Below are 16,803 nucleotides of genomic sequence, written 5' to 3' on the forward strand. Positions count from 1 at the left end.
ACTGACGCATGAGAACCAATGGGGGGCCTGAAATCAAAACATATGCACATTGTCACCGCCCAAACCAAAAGCATATGAAAGTTCTCCTGGGAATTATAACGATGTGGGCAGAGGGTTTTGCTGGGTCTTGTTTTGAGTAGGAAGTGTATGTGTGTGCATGCGTGAGAGGGAGAAATATGCTAAGAATAGAAAGCCACTATATAATCTCAAGAGAGCTGGTAATTGTGAGACATTTAGAAAAAAAAAATCTCTGAAGAAATCTCTTGGATTGGATGGTGGCTGAATGAGGTTTGGAGCTATGAGCTGTGTCTTTAAATTCTCCTGTGCTCAGACAGAAAGAAATTTGTTCTTTTAAATTATTTTAAAAGACATTTTTTAAAAAAATTATATATATTTTAAATAAAAAGACCCTGATTCCACCATCCATTTCAACCCCTGCCTAATATAACTTGAAAAACCAACTTTTGCTAGCCACTGAGACTGAAGCAGCAGCTAATACAGTAAACACAGAACTCTCTGCAGCTTTAACTAAGGCAAAATCTGCCACTGACATCAGTGAACTACATCTGAAATTCTAGTCTTGCATTCTATGCCAAATAAGATTTTTATCAATTAATTTTTCTTTGTGACCAGTTAGTAAAACCATTCCTATGATACTGAACAGGATGATGACATACCAGTTTTCTCATAGTTATTTCTAATTTGTGCTTTAAAAAATATATATATCTTGTATGGGGTGGTCTAATGAACAAAGCATATGCAATGAATAAAGCAAGATTTAAGGCTTATAGTTGCTTAATTAATTTCCTGCATGAGAAATTATGTGTTTTGTTTGAGACATTATAGCTGCTTTTGGAAAAATATGAAGGGTATTGCTTGAGTGCTGTAAAATACTAGCTATTCATTAGCTACTCTTGCATAGCATAGACATAAGTCTATTAGACACATGCACTGTGAAACAACTGATACCATCTGTTCGGGCTGTAGTACCTAGTTTTCAAAGTTTTCACAACTGGCAAAAGAGAGTAGAAAAAAATATGGAGCAAAGAAGATGATTCCACTAATCCTTTATGAAGAAGCTGATAGAAATTTGGGGGGAAAACCTCCACAAGATACTTTTTAATGACCTATCGGTTAAGTTAGTCCCCTTCTATAAGCAGAGGTTTGCTGATTTGCTAGTAAAGATATGGAGACCTTTCCAGTGTTATATGTTTGTGCAAATGTGGGAGGAATGCTGCTGTTTTGAACAAACTAGGAATCTGAAAAGTGCACTGAAATCCATTTGTGCACTGATTTAATAAATTTCTTCTGTTCCCAAGCTTTAGTGCATGGCAGTGCACTCGGAGGAATAATGCATGCACTGCAGCTGCATTATGTTTGTGTAATAGGCAGAAAATAAGGATATGGTAGCTTCAAATAAAGAATAATAAAATCTTCTGGTTAGGCCTAAGAATTTTATTGAGAAATGAAACCTTTTATCTCCTCTCAAACTTCTTTAGCTGAAGTCAAAGCTACTCTTGAAATTATTGTGAAAGTATGTTTGTAACTAGTATCAGCACTCATGGGTATATGGGCCTATAACAATACATACCCAAATCACTGGATATTTTAGGTCTGTGCAAATTAATCTCCTCATCCATAGTTAAGAAACAAAGCCCTGCATATCTGAAGGCAAGTCACAGACACAGCTGACTCAGCTAGACACTGATTGTTGTTCTTGCTGTACACAAATGTGACTGGCACGACACTCATCTTAAGGTAAAGAAGAAATGCAAGCTAAACTATGAATGCTTTGGTTATCACCCTGAATATTTTTATGTAAAACTGTCTGATACATCTAAAAAGTATTTAAGCTGCTGAGTAAGAGAAATATATATTTTCTGCAAATGTATTCTGACCACATTGCAGAACTGCTCAAATAGCTTTATAGTACTGATGGTAACAAGAACTGAACATGGCCATTCATTTAGCAACAGCTCTTTAATTTTTATCTCTTTTATTATTACTTACATACAGATTTTTTATTTCCTGTTATTGGCAGGCTCTGACCAATGTTTTAAACTGTTAAGTGAAAGTGTTTAATATATTCTAATTTTTGTCTCAGCTGTTCAACATTTAATGAGAGGAGGGAGAAGTCAAGCTGTTATGCTATTTAACATTAAAATATAATGGGACTTTAAATGGAAATGTCAGGATCTAACACTCTGTATTTCTTTTCCATTCTAATAAAAATAAATGATCCTCAGGAAAGACCGAAGCTGGTCTTTAGGTAGATGGAATCCAATGTCACAAAAAGAGAGGAGACAAACATTTCAGTGTAAAGCTCACTGTTTCCTGTGGACGGATGCCTCTTCAGTAATGAACTCCATAGAAATGGCAAATGGAAGAATGTAATGGCAATTTCACTTACTTTTTTTTGGATTAAAATGTTATATATTTTACGTTGTTGCCTTACTTAGCTCATCTGCAGCTGATACAATTCATGCACATCCATTGCTGAGCAATAACGGAAAAAATTGAAATTGTATGTAATTTAAATGTTGCCAAGATGTTGGGTGGCTATTATAATTTCAGTTCTGACCTTCTTGCAGTATTAGCAAAAATTAACCGCTGCGTATGAACAGACTTAGTTTTAATTGTTTATAATAGCTTAATGCAGGGAGAAAATACTTTAGCAGGAGAGCAGGGAACTTACAATCGATGGGTTGCTTTTGCTTAGGCATCATTTACCATGCACAAAGAGACTCTGTAGCAGGATCCACACAATTTAATTAATTCCTTATCAGCTAATATGCAAAATAGGCAGCTAGGACTTAAAGATTACTAGGCTAAACAGTAATATGCTTACCACTCCTGATAAGAAAACTGATGTGTCTTAGCTGGCCAGGAAGTTTCCAGTGTGCTGGGCAAAGTTGGTCTCTGCCACTTGTTGGTATGGGCTGATGCTCAGCACTCCTGAGTTATCTTCACATTTTCTGCTTTTTCTTTCCTTTTGCATCTTTCCTCTTGAATCTTTCACCAGCTAACTACTGTCATCCCAACAGCACTGCTTGAGTTTACTCTTTTGTCTTTCATGGCTTTAGCTCATGTACTTTCTCATAGCTTAACATTTTTCTCAGTAAAACTCATGGCAATGCTGCATCAAATTAGGCCCTGGACCATGGCACAAGCAAAGCTCTGGGATGAGTGTGACACAAGGAGTGGTGGAAGCTATGAAAGAGCTTCAAGTGATCATGAGAGTGTGCTGAAATCCACTGGTGCTCTGTAAAGCATGGTTCTGTCACAGCTGCTTTTATGGGCTGAAATTGCTTTCTCCCGTTGAGGAAAGAAATTGCAAATCTACTTTAGTATGTGTTTTAAACCATTTGAAAGGAGGAACAACTGTAGGAAGTTTCTGGTCACTGTGCTGAGAGGCAATAAAGTATTAATAACAATAATGTGAAGTGCTCAGGATGCTGTTTTGAAACCCTGCCCTCAGGTCACGGCTGTGTCCCTGGATGGTTCAAGTACAAAGGTAAGTTTGTTTATTTGCAAATGTACTGTTGTTTCCATGTAGTTTTCACATATTTGATATCTGTTCTGCTATTTAAGAAATAATTATGCTCAGGGTAGGAAAGTTCCCAGGAGTCAATACCTGGATTCTACTTTCTAACAACTGTGTGTTCGTTTCAATCTCTGTACCTCAATTTTACCGTTTGTAGTAACGAACAGCAGGCTGCTCGCCCAGCTTTTCCAAAAGCCTTTCACATTGGCAAGAATGGCTGCAGTACATGCCTGAAGAATGCTATAAAAATGTCATTTTTGTGCTTACTTTCCCTCGTAAACCTTCTGCCTTAGCCACTTGAGTTTAAAGAAGCTGGCGCTAGCTCTATGGCTTGTCATTCTGAACCTTATAAATGAAGACTTTGGAACTTGTGTGTGGAGTTTTACAAGTGAAGACGCAGCCCTGGGCTGGCACTTGTAATGGCGGAGGACGAGGCGCTGCCCCCTCAGCCGGCGGCCGCCCCGCCAGCCTCCCCCGCCTCTACACAAACTTCGCCAGACTGTTTACCATCACCTCCCCCGTCCTTTTGTTTCCCCAGCCGCCATCCCCGCCTTCTGACGGCCGTTTTTCCTGTCAGCCGAGCCCCAGCTCCCACCCCCGCGGGACGGGGCCGCCCCACAACACGGGGCGTTCGGATCCCGCCTCGGAGGAAGTGATGGAGGCCGAGGGCGGAGGAAGAGCGGCCGCTGGTAAGAGGAGAGGGGGAGCGCTCGGGAGCTCCCCCGCGGCCTGGCTTCTTTACGCCGGCCCCTGCCCCGTCTCTCCCTCCCGCTCTCGCCCGCCCGCCGGGCCGGCTGCCCGCCCGCGGAGCCTGGACGCGGTGCCCGGCTGACGCATCGCCCGCCCGGGCGGGCCGGGGGAGCCGCCGGCGCCAGCCCGCCCCTCTTGTGAGGAGCCCGCGGCGGGTGCTCCCCCCCCGGGCACCGCCGCTCTGAAACGGGGGGGTGGTCCCTGCGGCCGGGCTTTCCAGAAGCGGCCGAAACGCCGCAAAACACAAGGGCTTTTCCGGGAAAACTTTGCTCAGTCGCCCGCGGTCATGGCCGTCGCCGTGCTCCCAGCGCCCTGGCCTCAGGGATCGCCTGGGGGGGACACGGTCCCGGCCCAAACCCCCGCCCAAAGCAGGGTCAGCCAGAGCAGGCTGTTGACAGGGCTCTTCGTGCTATTCCCGAGCACACAGGTAACTTTTTCCAGGTGTTTAGGCTGGTCCAAACCTGAAGCAGAGAGGAACTGGCCCGATGATTTCTCTCAATTTTGGTTTGGCAGGTGTTGCTGGTAAAGGCTCGTTGCCAAAGGCCTGTTCCCAGTTTGTGTTTAGAGCTCTCACAGCACAGGTGTGTGACTGTGGGACTTCAATGGCTTCAGAACTACTAAAGAGCAGAAGGAATGCTGTGTACAAATACTGCGATATTTAAGGCTGAATCTCAGGGAGCATCAGCAAACTGAGCAAAAACATGGTTTAACAAAAGAATCATGGTTTAACAGGGGCAAATGGAACAGCAAACACACTTCTTGTTGACCACAGAATAATGTTTAGTTGGATTATTTTGGTGTGGAGATGAGATATAAAAGGTTTTCTATACTGCAGAATATTTACCCTTTCTTTAAAAGGTATTCAGTAAATTATTTTGTGTTTGAGATGACTATAGAACAAGAAATACATGGTCTCTAATGATGAATTTCTGGGGAAGAAAAGTCACTCACCTTTCATTTCCTTTCAGCAGCAGTTAATTCACTGGTGTTTCTGACAGTAGACAAAGAGCTGCCTGGCTTGGCAGAGGCCAATAGGGAGATTTCAGCCATTTAATACGATATGGAGTCGCTCCACTTTCACACGAACAGACGTTATTTCCCAAATGGCAACGCCCCTAGTGCTTGGTAAGGGAGCTGATTTTAGGACAGGTGTATCTTCTGCACGTGCTTCTCCATGGATTTCCAAGGGTGTCTGGCGTGTGTAGCGTTCCTGGTTTGTATTTGACTAGGAGCACTTCCAAGAATCTCTGTTCACGCACTTGTTTGGAGCAGGGCCCGCTGCCTCACCTCAGTTAGCTTTTGCACTGCTTTCCCTCCTGCTCTGTTTTTATCGTCTTCTTTCTTAATTTGTCACGCTAGCAGGTAAATGGAGAGAAAGTGAATTTATCTTCTGAAACGCATTTCAAGTTGCTGCCATTTATCTAAAGCACCTACTTTATCCCCTTCAGTAAAATAATGATGTTGTTCATTAGTTCCTCTAGCTGCTCATCGCTAAATGCGCCGTAGTCACATCGCTCTATTTTCTCCCTCCTATGAGCCACTTACGAAAGTCAAACATTTGTAATAATGCTGTTGTTTTTTTGGGAAGGCTTTCAGTTCTGCTGATATTTTTAAATAAAATATCTCTAGATGAGTGGGACTTTGGTTTTCATGTCCAAGCAAACATTGTACTGTTGGACATTTCAGATGATGTCTACATTCTCCCCCTGACTTGTTCATTACTCTCAAATTGAGTGTTTAAAATAGTTCTTCTTTCATCCCCTTCCTCTTCTGGAACAGCTACTATTCTTTTTAGATATTGTCTGAGTTTTGGCTTCATTATTCAGTTGCACATACTTATGTTGAAAATATTTAAGGAGCAGTTGGCAAGAGGCTGGGTATACACCACACATCAAGCGCGTATTGGAGTCACCCATTAGCTCTTCTTCTGCAAATGGTGCTTTTCAGTTTCTGTGGTGCTGTAATTGAGATGCTACAACTTGAGCTCTGTTCCTGTAACTGTTTTTCACAGGACAAGGTTGTTTACACTTTCAGGTTTCTAAGCCCTTTTATATAAGTTCCTAGGCAAACCTTACTGTTGAGAATCAGGCCAGCTGTTGACCTAGAACTTGAGGTTCCTGTCTTAAATTGAGACTTGTCGCAAGTTCTTTTTCATTTTAGAACACTGGAAGTCAGATTTGTAGGTGTTAACCGTCTAACAGCAAAACTAGGAAGGACATTCAGTGAGTAACTATGTATGTATGACTCTGGAGCCTGAGAAGTAGTTATCAATGAGAAACTTGTAGGTCTAGTTCAACAATTGCACAAATGAAGCCTTAAATTTCCATCTGTCTCTCCCTGCCCTCCATGATATCCATGTTAATCAGTTTACAGGCAGGAGGTCAGCAGCCTGGAAGGTGGAACCACAAAATTCAGGTAGTGTAGAGGGTATCATGAACATGGCCCTCACTTTTCTAAAAGGTACTCAGAGCTCTGAGCCTGATCAACAACACACTCCTTCAGTAGAACTAAAATCCAATACGGAACAGGTGGAGTTTTACTGAGGCTGAGGAGGGTGTGTATCTAAGAGTGAATCCTATCCTCACTTTCTATGCCACAGGTAAGGCAGGTTACTGAAACATTGCTTTCTTAAATGTGAATATGTAGTTATGGTCTAGAAGGAGAGAAAACAGGAAACAAAATCCTAACTACTTCCTTCAAAGACAAAATATCATCCAAAACCCAGCAAACAAACCTGAGTCCCTTTCCATCATAGCGTTGCAGTGAATACACTCCTTCCCTTGGGGGAAAGTATGAGAAAACAAACAACATGAGAGAAAGTCTAGCTGGTTTAAATTTGCGAGTGGGAGGTGTGCAGGCATTATGAATGTGAGTATGTTACAAGAACCTACATAGAACAAGCTGGTATGTATTTTCCATATTGCATAGTGGTTGCGTACTGAGAGGCTCCCAAACACTTCTTATGGCAATTCACAGTTCTGGTGTGTTGTCTTTGCAAAATGATTGGCAGACCCTCAGGTCGCACGTATCTGAAGTGCTGTGTCCTGTTCAGTTACTGAGAGGTCTGGGGATGCTTAGAAATGTTGTGTTTGTAACCTTTGAAACTGCTGTCTGGTGGCTGGTCTTTATAGTATTACTGACAACAGATGGCAAATGGCTCTGCTGATGTAATTCTTGCTAGTGTTTCATTCCTGTGAAGTTGCACAGTTTCAAAACCTCAGCAAGTGCCTCCATATTTTTTGGCGTCATGATTTCAAGCCAAACTAAATAAAAACATTTTCTATTATTCAAATTCCCATGGTGTCATGTGACATTTTTGTAATGATTGCCTTGCAGCAGTTTCAGATAAGTGCACGTTTGGTAGCAATTTAAGGCCTGTGTCCTTTAAGTAATGCTTATTAGTACGTAACAGATGCCATTTAGAAACATTATGCCTTTTAATAGGCTCTGCTTTTAGACTACATGTTCTCATTCCAGGCAGACTGTGGATCAGGCAAACTTGGAGGTATGCTGTCATTTATGCAAAGCCTAAGTCAATTTTCTGCTCTGAAGTCAAGCCATGTGTTTTTCCTTGTTTCTTCCATTCTGGTCATAGCTGCCTTGCTGTGTTTTTCCCCCCAGTCATATCTTTGGCTGATTGTCAAGCTATTACAATCAAAACCTTTTGCATTTTTAACCACCAGCAGTGGTTTCTTTTGTCCTTACAGAAGAGCCTGTGTAAACTGAATTTAAACAATCTCATCCTTACTGTCAAGGGCACAGCAAGCACAGTCAGCCCTCTGTTGCCAGCCTGTCCTTCCTTCTCTGCTGCTTTCTCCTCCCAAAAGGAGAAAAAGGGAAAAGTAGAGCCATGCTGATTTTGGAGCACCTTCAAAGGCATGTAGAATAGCTGACACAATGGCACAGAGAAACAAGAGAGATGTTTACATATTTCTTCCACTACTTGCAGCTGTTTATGAAAGCAAGTTCTGAGACAGGCTAAGAGGCTTGTCATAGCTAGTGCAGGTGATGTATTAATTTGCAGCCACATAATTAATTTAGCATAGTGGAAATTACTGGGGGAGGGGATTTTTTTTTTGTTTCTTTTCTTCTTTTTCTCAAATTAATTGCTTTATTTTGAGATTGGCTGTACAAATTGCTCCTTGCAAGTAATTTGGGGAAAGGCTACTGGGCTTTCTTAGGCAGACTTATGCACTCTACTGGTGGGAGCAGTAGACTTGTTCGATGTAAAGCATTTGCAACTTGAACTATGTGGTCTCTGAAACTGGTATCCCTGAAAATCTAGACAGGTGTCTCATATTTTTATCGTCACATCATTTATTTGAGGAACATTGCCCTTTCTGATAGCAAGCCAGAGCTTTCCGATACTCTTGGTATGCCACACGTACTGCCATGGTTTGTGTGACATGAAGATAAGGGCCGTGTGTAGTGTGGCCTTTTGTTCCCCACACCTGCTTTGAGTGATTGTAGTAATAGGAAAATGTATTTAATGTGGTACTTAAACCCCAGCCCTGGTGCCAGGTTGTGACAGTAATAATTTTAAATGCTTATTGATCTCAAAATATGTCTGTTTTCTGAAGCTGTCCTAACTGGCAGTCTGGCTGGCTTTTCCCCACGGGATGAAATCATGTTCATGCAAGACCGTTTGCCAAACGCAGTTGTCATTTCCTGCCATTTCACTATTCCTTGTGTATCACAATGGGAGATATTGTCTTCCTCTTTTTCCTTAAGTTATGGGATGACTTTTGCCCAATGCATCACTCTTTCTATTGTTGTAAAGGACTGAATAAAAGCTATCTACATTTGAACTCGTGATTCATAAAAGCTCTGCTGTTGTTCACAGAATCTTTTCTGTTATTTTCCTTTCAAACCAGCCTTTTTGAATAATGAAAATACTTCAGTGTCATTTAGGGTCGCCCATTTCTTCTCTGCTTAGATTTTGAGAGTCAGGCTCTAATTTGAGGTCAGGTCTGGATTGTGAATTTATGCTGGCATAGATATTTTGGCTATGGGTACGATGAAGTGAGATGTACCACTGACATTGCTGTCCTGGAAGAAGCCCCTGATATGGACATAGTAATTATCGAACACTTGTGTATTTTTCTTTTATGTTTTATTTTGTTCAGGAGATAGACAAATAATTGAGTTGACAAATTTAGATTTTTTTTTTTTCCTTACTTATGCAAGAAAATCCATACCACTGCCTTTAGTAATTGAAGTTATTATTTTCCAGGAATGTTTCTGCCCATTTTGTGGTTCTATGGAAAACAATAAATATTAGGAACTCAGTTCTGATGTTCACAGGTTCAGAGGTATTAGCAGTAGTCCCACTGAATCAATATAATTTCCATGAGGAAAACCCGATGTGAACACAAATCTTAAAGCCTCAATTGATTACAATCCTGAATGTCCCTTTTCTTCGGGACTGTATCTTCTCTGAGTTATTCTGTAAGCGCCCTCCTTCTTTTTTACATCCGAGCTCTGTGGAAAAGAGAGTTAAATGTGCAAAAATATGAATTCCTGATATGTCATAGCTACAGCTGGTAGCACTTCCATGGTTTAACAGCATGATTCCAGTTGTTATTGATAAAGTCTGGGTTTGAGCCATAATACCTCAGCTTTTTTCAATTACATTAGGTTAGAACTTTGTGTGAAACATGCCAGTCCAGATGTGCATTCTGTGTGTAATAGGACAGGGATAGCGTGTTTACACAGATGTGTTTTTATTTATCTGTGAGTTGGGTGTGGCTTTATTTTTGTAAGTGTAACACTGCTAAAGATGCATTTTAGGAAAAACAGAGTTGGAACCTGTTTGCTGGAACTTTCAGTTTGGTTGTGCTGACGTTAGAGGTGATAAATGCCAGTATGGGATCCTTTCAAGATGCACTTGCTTTTCTAGATTCGAAAACATTTTAAGTTATGTGGTTTCATCTAAGTATTTTTCCAAAAAGAGCTAAATAATTAAATGAATTTTTAAATTCCTTTGCCTATTTTTTTCTATTTCATAAATTGCAGATAACTTTTAAGTTTTGAAAAATAATGCATGACATATAGACCCGGTCGTACAAGGTTCTGAGGGCCTTCAGAGCTCATCAAAGTGAGTAGAAATTGAAGGTGTTTGGCATTTTTCAGAGTTAGCCTTGTCTAGTCTCTGCCTTTGCTCATCTATGTTCTGCTGAATAGTTGTGCGTACTTAAAGCTTTTTTTCTTCCCTTTTCTGAAATCAAGAGTAAAATGTGATAGTGGGAATGGGATGGGTAATGCGATAGCATCCTGCATTTGGGATGCCTAATGTTTGGTCTGCCCTCCATCTGAGTGAGAGAATTTGCAGTAATGACATGTATAGCTACAACTGAACTCATCTATTCAATCTGTTTGGTATCTTAATTGGCAATGGGATTAGGATTATTTATTTCCCTTCTGCCTTCATTTATTGATTGCACGGCAGAAAAGTTTTTACAGAGAGAAACTTCTGGTCTTCTGAATTCTTGCCATTTGAATTGTGAATAGAAAAGTAATATATAAATGGCATTTTTGGACTGGAACATAGAAACCTGTTAACACCAGTGCATTTTTTTTTTTCATGCTTTATGTTCCAAAACTGATTGGTCTGTTAGTAATGGTGAAAAGCAGTGCAGTGGAGAACAACTTTGTTTTCCTTCATGCTGTACAGCGTGTGGTTAAGAGCTGTCTTGCCACATTGGACAGGTATCGTACCACGGCGTTTGCTGACAAACTCCATTGCCACCACATGTTGTCATGATGCCGAAGTTTCGCTTACGCTAAAACTTGGGGTTTTGACGTGTACTTGCTCAATGAAATTCAGGACGTGAGAGTCAGGTTCTGCATGTACTCCCGGGAGCGTGCCAGAGACCTCTTCCTTCCTCGGGAGGGTTAAACAAATATGGTTGTCTGATGATAACCACATGCATTGAGCTGTTCAAGCTCAATGGATGGAATGGAGAAGAATTGATGTTAAGTGCTGCTGTTCAACACAGAGCTCCCACTCCTGCGAGAGGGTAATGCAAACCACTTTTGTTCTCTGTGCACAATTAAGAAGGGCAAAAAAATTACCCTTAGATACTAGGCGCATATTGGGGCAGTGGCAGTCTACAGTAGAAGAGAGAACAATTTATGTTATATGAATTCTTAGTCTTTTTATGTTGTGACTTCAGAGGGACTGATAAGGAAAACGTCAGATGCTTTTGAAGTGGTAGATAAGACATGCACTTAACTGATAAGAGACAGAAGATGAAGTGATTTGTTGAGGGTCACAAAACACACCTATGTTAAGAATAGATCTTAAGAGTTCTGGTCTCAGTTGCCTGGTTTAATTACAAGAAGATTCCTTTGTAAGTATTGACATGACAGACAGTCTTTTTGTGTCGCTGCACATTATGTTTGTTTCATATTGCAAAGTGTTTTCTGATTTTTTTTTTAAAAAAAAGGAAAATACTTCTTGGACAAGAAAGCTCCCTCATAATAGTGTCAGAAACACTTAGAATCTGCTGAAGTTTTTTCTTTATTGTGAAATATATTGGCATGAAAATAAAGCCAACAGTAAAGCCAGTAAATGAAACCAGTACTGCTATTGCAAACATTAGAAATGGCAAAACCGAATAAATAATAATGACACTTGAAAGTTAGAAATATTAGGCTCTTTTTATCTGTCTTGTTTCTGCACCACTAGAACTCACACGTAGTTTTTGTACTTTTTCGTATAAAAGTATACACACATTTGTACAAACGTACAAAGATGCACAGTCCAGATAGAAATCCTGTGGTGACTGGTGGCTCTTGTGTAAACATAAAATTCGTAGAAGGATATGTGTGGTATCATTCTCTGTGTTTGTAGTACATGAAAAAGTAGTTGTAGGATAAATGATTAATTCACTTCAGACGTAACACTTTTCATGCTTCATCTGCAGTGAGGTTGATGTATTTTCTTTTACAATCTCGCTGCATTCTGAATTCCCTTACAGATTTCTGAAATGGGCTTTTCAACAAGTAAGTCTTCCCTGGGAGTACCAGCAGTACCTTAATGCATCTTAATCAACGCAGTGGTGTGTCTAGTCTGAAATAAGTGCATCAGCAACTTGTTGGCTTAAGGAAACAGCATTAAAAAGATACATATGAATGCAGGAATAGAAAATTCTTCAAAATTAAAGCAAATCTCTTGTTTATTAAATTGTGTATTGGGATCATGCTCAAAAAAGACTTAAGTATGTTGGCAATGAATACCAATTTGAAACTTAAATGAGTATTTAAAACAAATTACAGAAACAGTTGATTGTCCCAAGTTATAACTGATTTATTAGATAATGGCAAAATACTAAAACTAATATGTAGGTACTAAAATGACTAGTCTAGGGAAAAAGATCTTGAAGAATATAATAGTGATTTGAATTGCTGTAGCATTATATTAATGAGACAAGTCTGTGGTTACGTATATTTCCGTTAAATTATTTCTGTTATGGCACAGCGTTTAGCTGCAGAGGATATAGAAGGATCATGAAAAAGCGTTTTCAGAATATCTGATTAGGCTGAAGTATGTAATTTACCTTCGGGCATTACAGCTGTCTGTAGTTTCACTTGTGGAATTTCACATACAAGTGTGTGCGCCATGTGTTTTCTGTTGTATTGAGAATAAATTCTTTTGCCCCTGGAAAAATATTTCCTGCTTACTTTAGCTAATAGAATGAAATTCTTGCTGAATCTGTAATGATGGGGGGGTCTATCTCTAATCTACAAAAATTAATTTCTAGTTGAAAGTACAATATTGTCTTCAGTTTTGTGATTGCATTTGTTATTTGTCTGCCTGATGCAGAACACAAGCATGTTTATCAGTTTTATCTGGGTTCCCACATATTGATAATTTTGGATCATAACTGAAGTGAACTTTGTCTGACTTCTACCTCTCAAGAAAAGTATTTGTCCACTTCACAAAGCCATCGTAAAATTCAGCTCTAAATTCATGAGAAATCAGGGGTGGAATAGCAGTGGGTTTAGAAAAAGCTGAATTAAGGGATCAAGACTGAAACAGGGGACTTGGTTTATGCCTTATTGTCAGAGCTGTGCGATTTTTAGGCTGAGCTACCTGTGGGTACTGGAGGGTAGTGTCTCACAAAGATGACCGAGTTATCTGGGCAGGGCCTGCTTGTCTGTGTAGCTGGTTTTAGCTGTAGCTTTTCACTTTAAAAATCAGATTCTTAGTGCAAATTGATGACATATCACTAGAGTGAGAGGAGATGTGCTTACAAATCCTCACTTGAGAATGTGGCCCAGACTGCTCCATGGAAACAAAAGAGAGGAGAAACAGAAGCAATGTTAGTTTTTTGCTTTAAAATCCCATCTTATGCTCGAAATGGAAATATGCCCATTCAGATTTCTCATTTATTTATCTCTAGATGAGATTTTTTTTTTTTCAGTGGAATTGCATCCACGTCCTCCTCCTTGGCCCTGAATGCCATTGACCTGTAAAAGACAAAGTCTGGTACCTGTCTGTAAACCCTTCCCTGTCGCTGCTGCCGTAGAATCCGCCCAGGTGGTGTCTTGACCTTGTTTACCAGCTTTGGCTACTGGAGATGGCAGCGAATGTCAGGAATCTCTGGTGCAGGAGGCCTCCCGTTCTGAATTCACCCTCCTTATGGTTTATGGTCCCTCCTCTGGCTGCAGCAAGGGGCCCCCTTTTTATGACTCACCCCTCTGCTCTCCCTCTCCTCCCCCGGATGGTCAGTAACCCTTTGTGCACGTCGCCCGTTCCAAAGAACTCGCTGGGCCTGGAGCAGATTGGCTGCCACAACGCGCTGTTTGTTGCTGCTAGGTAAGATCAAATCCGAATGAAATCCTGTAATTCAAATTAAGTTAAAAGACTGTCCTTGAAACTTGGTGTTTTTTATATCTCAAGATGCTGATAGGGGCCTCAGACTGAAGCACTCACAGGAGAATTGCGCTGCTTTTCTTTAAAAGCAAAGTTAACAAATTGTTTTGCAATTGATTTTGGAACATTTATAACATCCCGTTAGCCAGCAATAATTATTGTTGTAGTCAAATGCCTAATAACAATAGTTACAGTTAGAGCTTTGCAGGTTGTTTGTTTTGTTTTGTTTTTTACTGTATACAAAAAAAACAAAAAAAGGGACATATATGGGAGGGCGAATATATTTTTTTCACTTTGTACTGTGGAAAACTGGAAAACATATTAGTTATTGTAAAAAAAATTATACATAACAAACACTGCTGATTTTTCTCCTGCCTATGTCAGCTGAGCAGTGTTAGTAGTATGTGCGTGTGTGTGCAAGTTTTGGGGGGATGTTCACAAAAGCCAGGTTTAGCAAAACTGACTTCTGGAAGACACTCCAGGGTATCTAAAGTTAGACTTCTGCTCCATAGTGTCACTAGAGGAACCTCACTCTCGATCTACCCCTTGCCCCCCCCTATATACAGAAACTGGAACAGATTTCTTCATGAAGAAATTTTGTATTTCTCCTTCGAGTGCTCCTGACTCATTTGGGGGTTTTCAGAGTATTACACAGGAAAGACAAGCTAACTAGAAGTCCAAAGGTGGTTTTTTTTAGAGAACAAAAATGACTTCCATGGAAATCTGTATTAATAGAAAGTTGATTAGAAGTTTTCTCTCATGCCTACTTATTTAATATGTGACATTATTTCATCCTTTAAATGGTCACTGCTACTTTAGAAAACGAACATATTATATACTAGAACATTAGTGTAACTTTGAAGGTACTAGTTGTTTTGTTCGGTGAGGAGAAAGCAAGATTGTGGTTATTAAGTTGCTTTGGCTTAACAATGGCAGGATGTAGCCTTATGAGCAGCATCTCATGAATAGTGTTTATGAGCATGGCCATTAGTTTTCTTTATGCTAAACTTAAGCCTTACATGCTGGTCTTTTGCAAAGAATTAATTTACTGGTAAATTTAATTCAGTAAATTACTGAAGTTTTTAATAACCATCTTTAATTTCTTCTTTCCCTTATATGGCTTCTTTGCTCGGTGGTGTCACACGGTACGCTGGGCCAGGCTGCTGCTGAAGAAAACTGCTGCTGCTGAGTACTGGCTGGGATTTTATAATGTGACTCAACTTGCCAGTGTTGCAATGCTGTTTTCTCTCCCATTTTGTTACATACAATCATACTATGAAAACCATTTACAGAGCAGCTTCTGTTCAGCATTCTGAGTACACAGCTTTGCTCTCAAGCCTCAGGATGTACGCTGATTGCCAGCAAAGGGCAGGGAAATAATGTTTAAAGCATTTTAAGCAGTGCTGGGTGGTGGTAAATTATCACTTGTAGTTTCTTACCCTTTTGCAGAGGAATCAGATACTGATCGCTGCCAGAGGGAGGGTGGTGGCTCCATGGGTGAATAGTCTGACCTGGTACAGCAAATCCCATACTCCTATTTTTACATGGAAAACTATCATTTCCAATATGATACTTCTATGATTCATAGTTTCTCAATACAGACGGTTCTTGCAGTGGCCCTTGTAAAACTGTTCATTGTCTCAGCCGTTTACTTTTCACTTACTATCAGCGCTGTTATTTTGAGTGAAACTTGGGTCATGGGAGCTGCCATGTGAGAGCAAATCATGATTAAAAATAGAGGATTCAAATCTAAGATTCCACCTGTAGCAGATTTTGTCCTCAGTTTGGGGCTTCCAAGAGTATAGCTACACCTGCAGGTGTAGCTTGTTGATTGAAAGCCCCTTAAGTTGAAATAATTCCTTCCTGTGTAGGAGACTGTCACCTTACTATTCAGACTGCTAAACCATTTCTTCTGATGTTCCTTACCTTGAGCTGATGATGAGCCACCGATGAGTCTGGTCTGTTGTATCACGAAGAGGTTGCTGGGTGCCTCATGAGCACCCAGCTGGACTCCGCACTTAGGTAACAGGCAGCAGATGTATGTAATTTTTGTTTGCATGCAATTAGCAAATACCTTACATGAATGCCCTTCAGCATTGAGTCACGTGGATTACAAGTTATGTTGCATAAAAGAGGATGGTTACTATTTTGGTAATCATAACTCTTATGTCGGTAAATATTTTAATATTTTTTTTTACTTTTATGTCATTGTTGTGAAAGTGCCTAGTTGAAGTTACCCAAAAAAGAGAAGGAGAAAACTAATTATATACAACAGATCATGGACTGACCCATACAGGGGCAGTCTTCCAAGAAAGAGCGGAAGCTTTGGAATGATTTTCCTGTTATATTTTTGGAAAGTACTAAAACTCGGTCTGTGTTTTGAAGCAGGTTTTTTTACTCTTCCAGCTTTAAAGCAATTTACTTAAACCTGGAGAAATTTGGGACTGTGCTTGTTGAATTGAAAGGAGACAAATGTGATTTGATGCTGTCATGGTTCTACTTCGTGAAATCGCATGTTGAGAGGTAAATAACATATAGAAAGGTTTTTACCAGCCTCACTATTTTACATGGGGATTATACCAAATGTGAACAGTAAGGGCCCAGCTATACCAAGCAGCTGCTGGGGGAA

The 16,803-nt window shown here is 40.2% G+C and overlaps 1 protein-coding gene and 1 long non-coding RNA gene across 2 annotated transcripts in view; both read left to right on the forward strand.

The window, feature by feature from the left end:
• The first annotated feature begins 4,076 nt into the window (after positions 1-4,076).
• The window catches only part of LOC136106616 (protein FAM169B-like), a 37,032-nt gene continuing 24,305 nt past the window's right edge, over positions 4,077-16,803 (forward strand). Inside the window, 1 exon segment of the mRNA XM_071813682.1 lies at positions 4,077-4,233. Coding sequence (XP_071669783.1) covers positions 4,200-4,233 — 34 coding nt within the window. The 5' untranslated portion in view covers positions 4,077-4,199.
• Positions 6,838-16,697, forward strand: LOC139828946 (uncharacterized). Its single transcript, XR_011741057.1, has 3 exons — positions 6,838-14,117; positions 15,334-16,196; positions 16,581-16,697. It is a non-coding gene; the product is annotated as an uncharacterized lncRNA (long non-coding RNA).

This window comes from Patagioenas fasciata, chromosome 12 (assembly GCF_037038585.1).
Source record: "Patagioenas fasciata isolate bPatFas1 chromosome 12, bPatFas1.hap1, whole genome shotgun sequence".
NCBI classification, from domain to species: Eukaryota; Metazoa; Chordata; class Aves; order Columbiformes; family Columbidae; genus Patagioenas; species Patagioenas fasciata.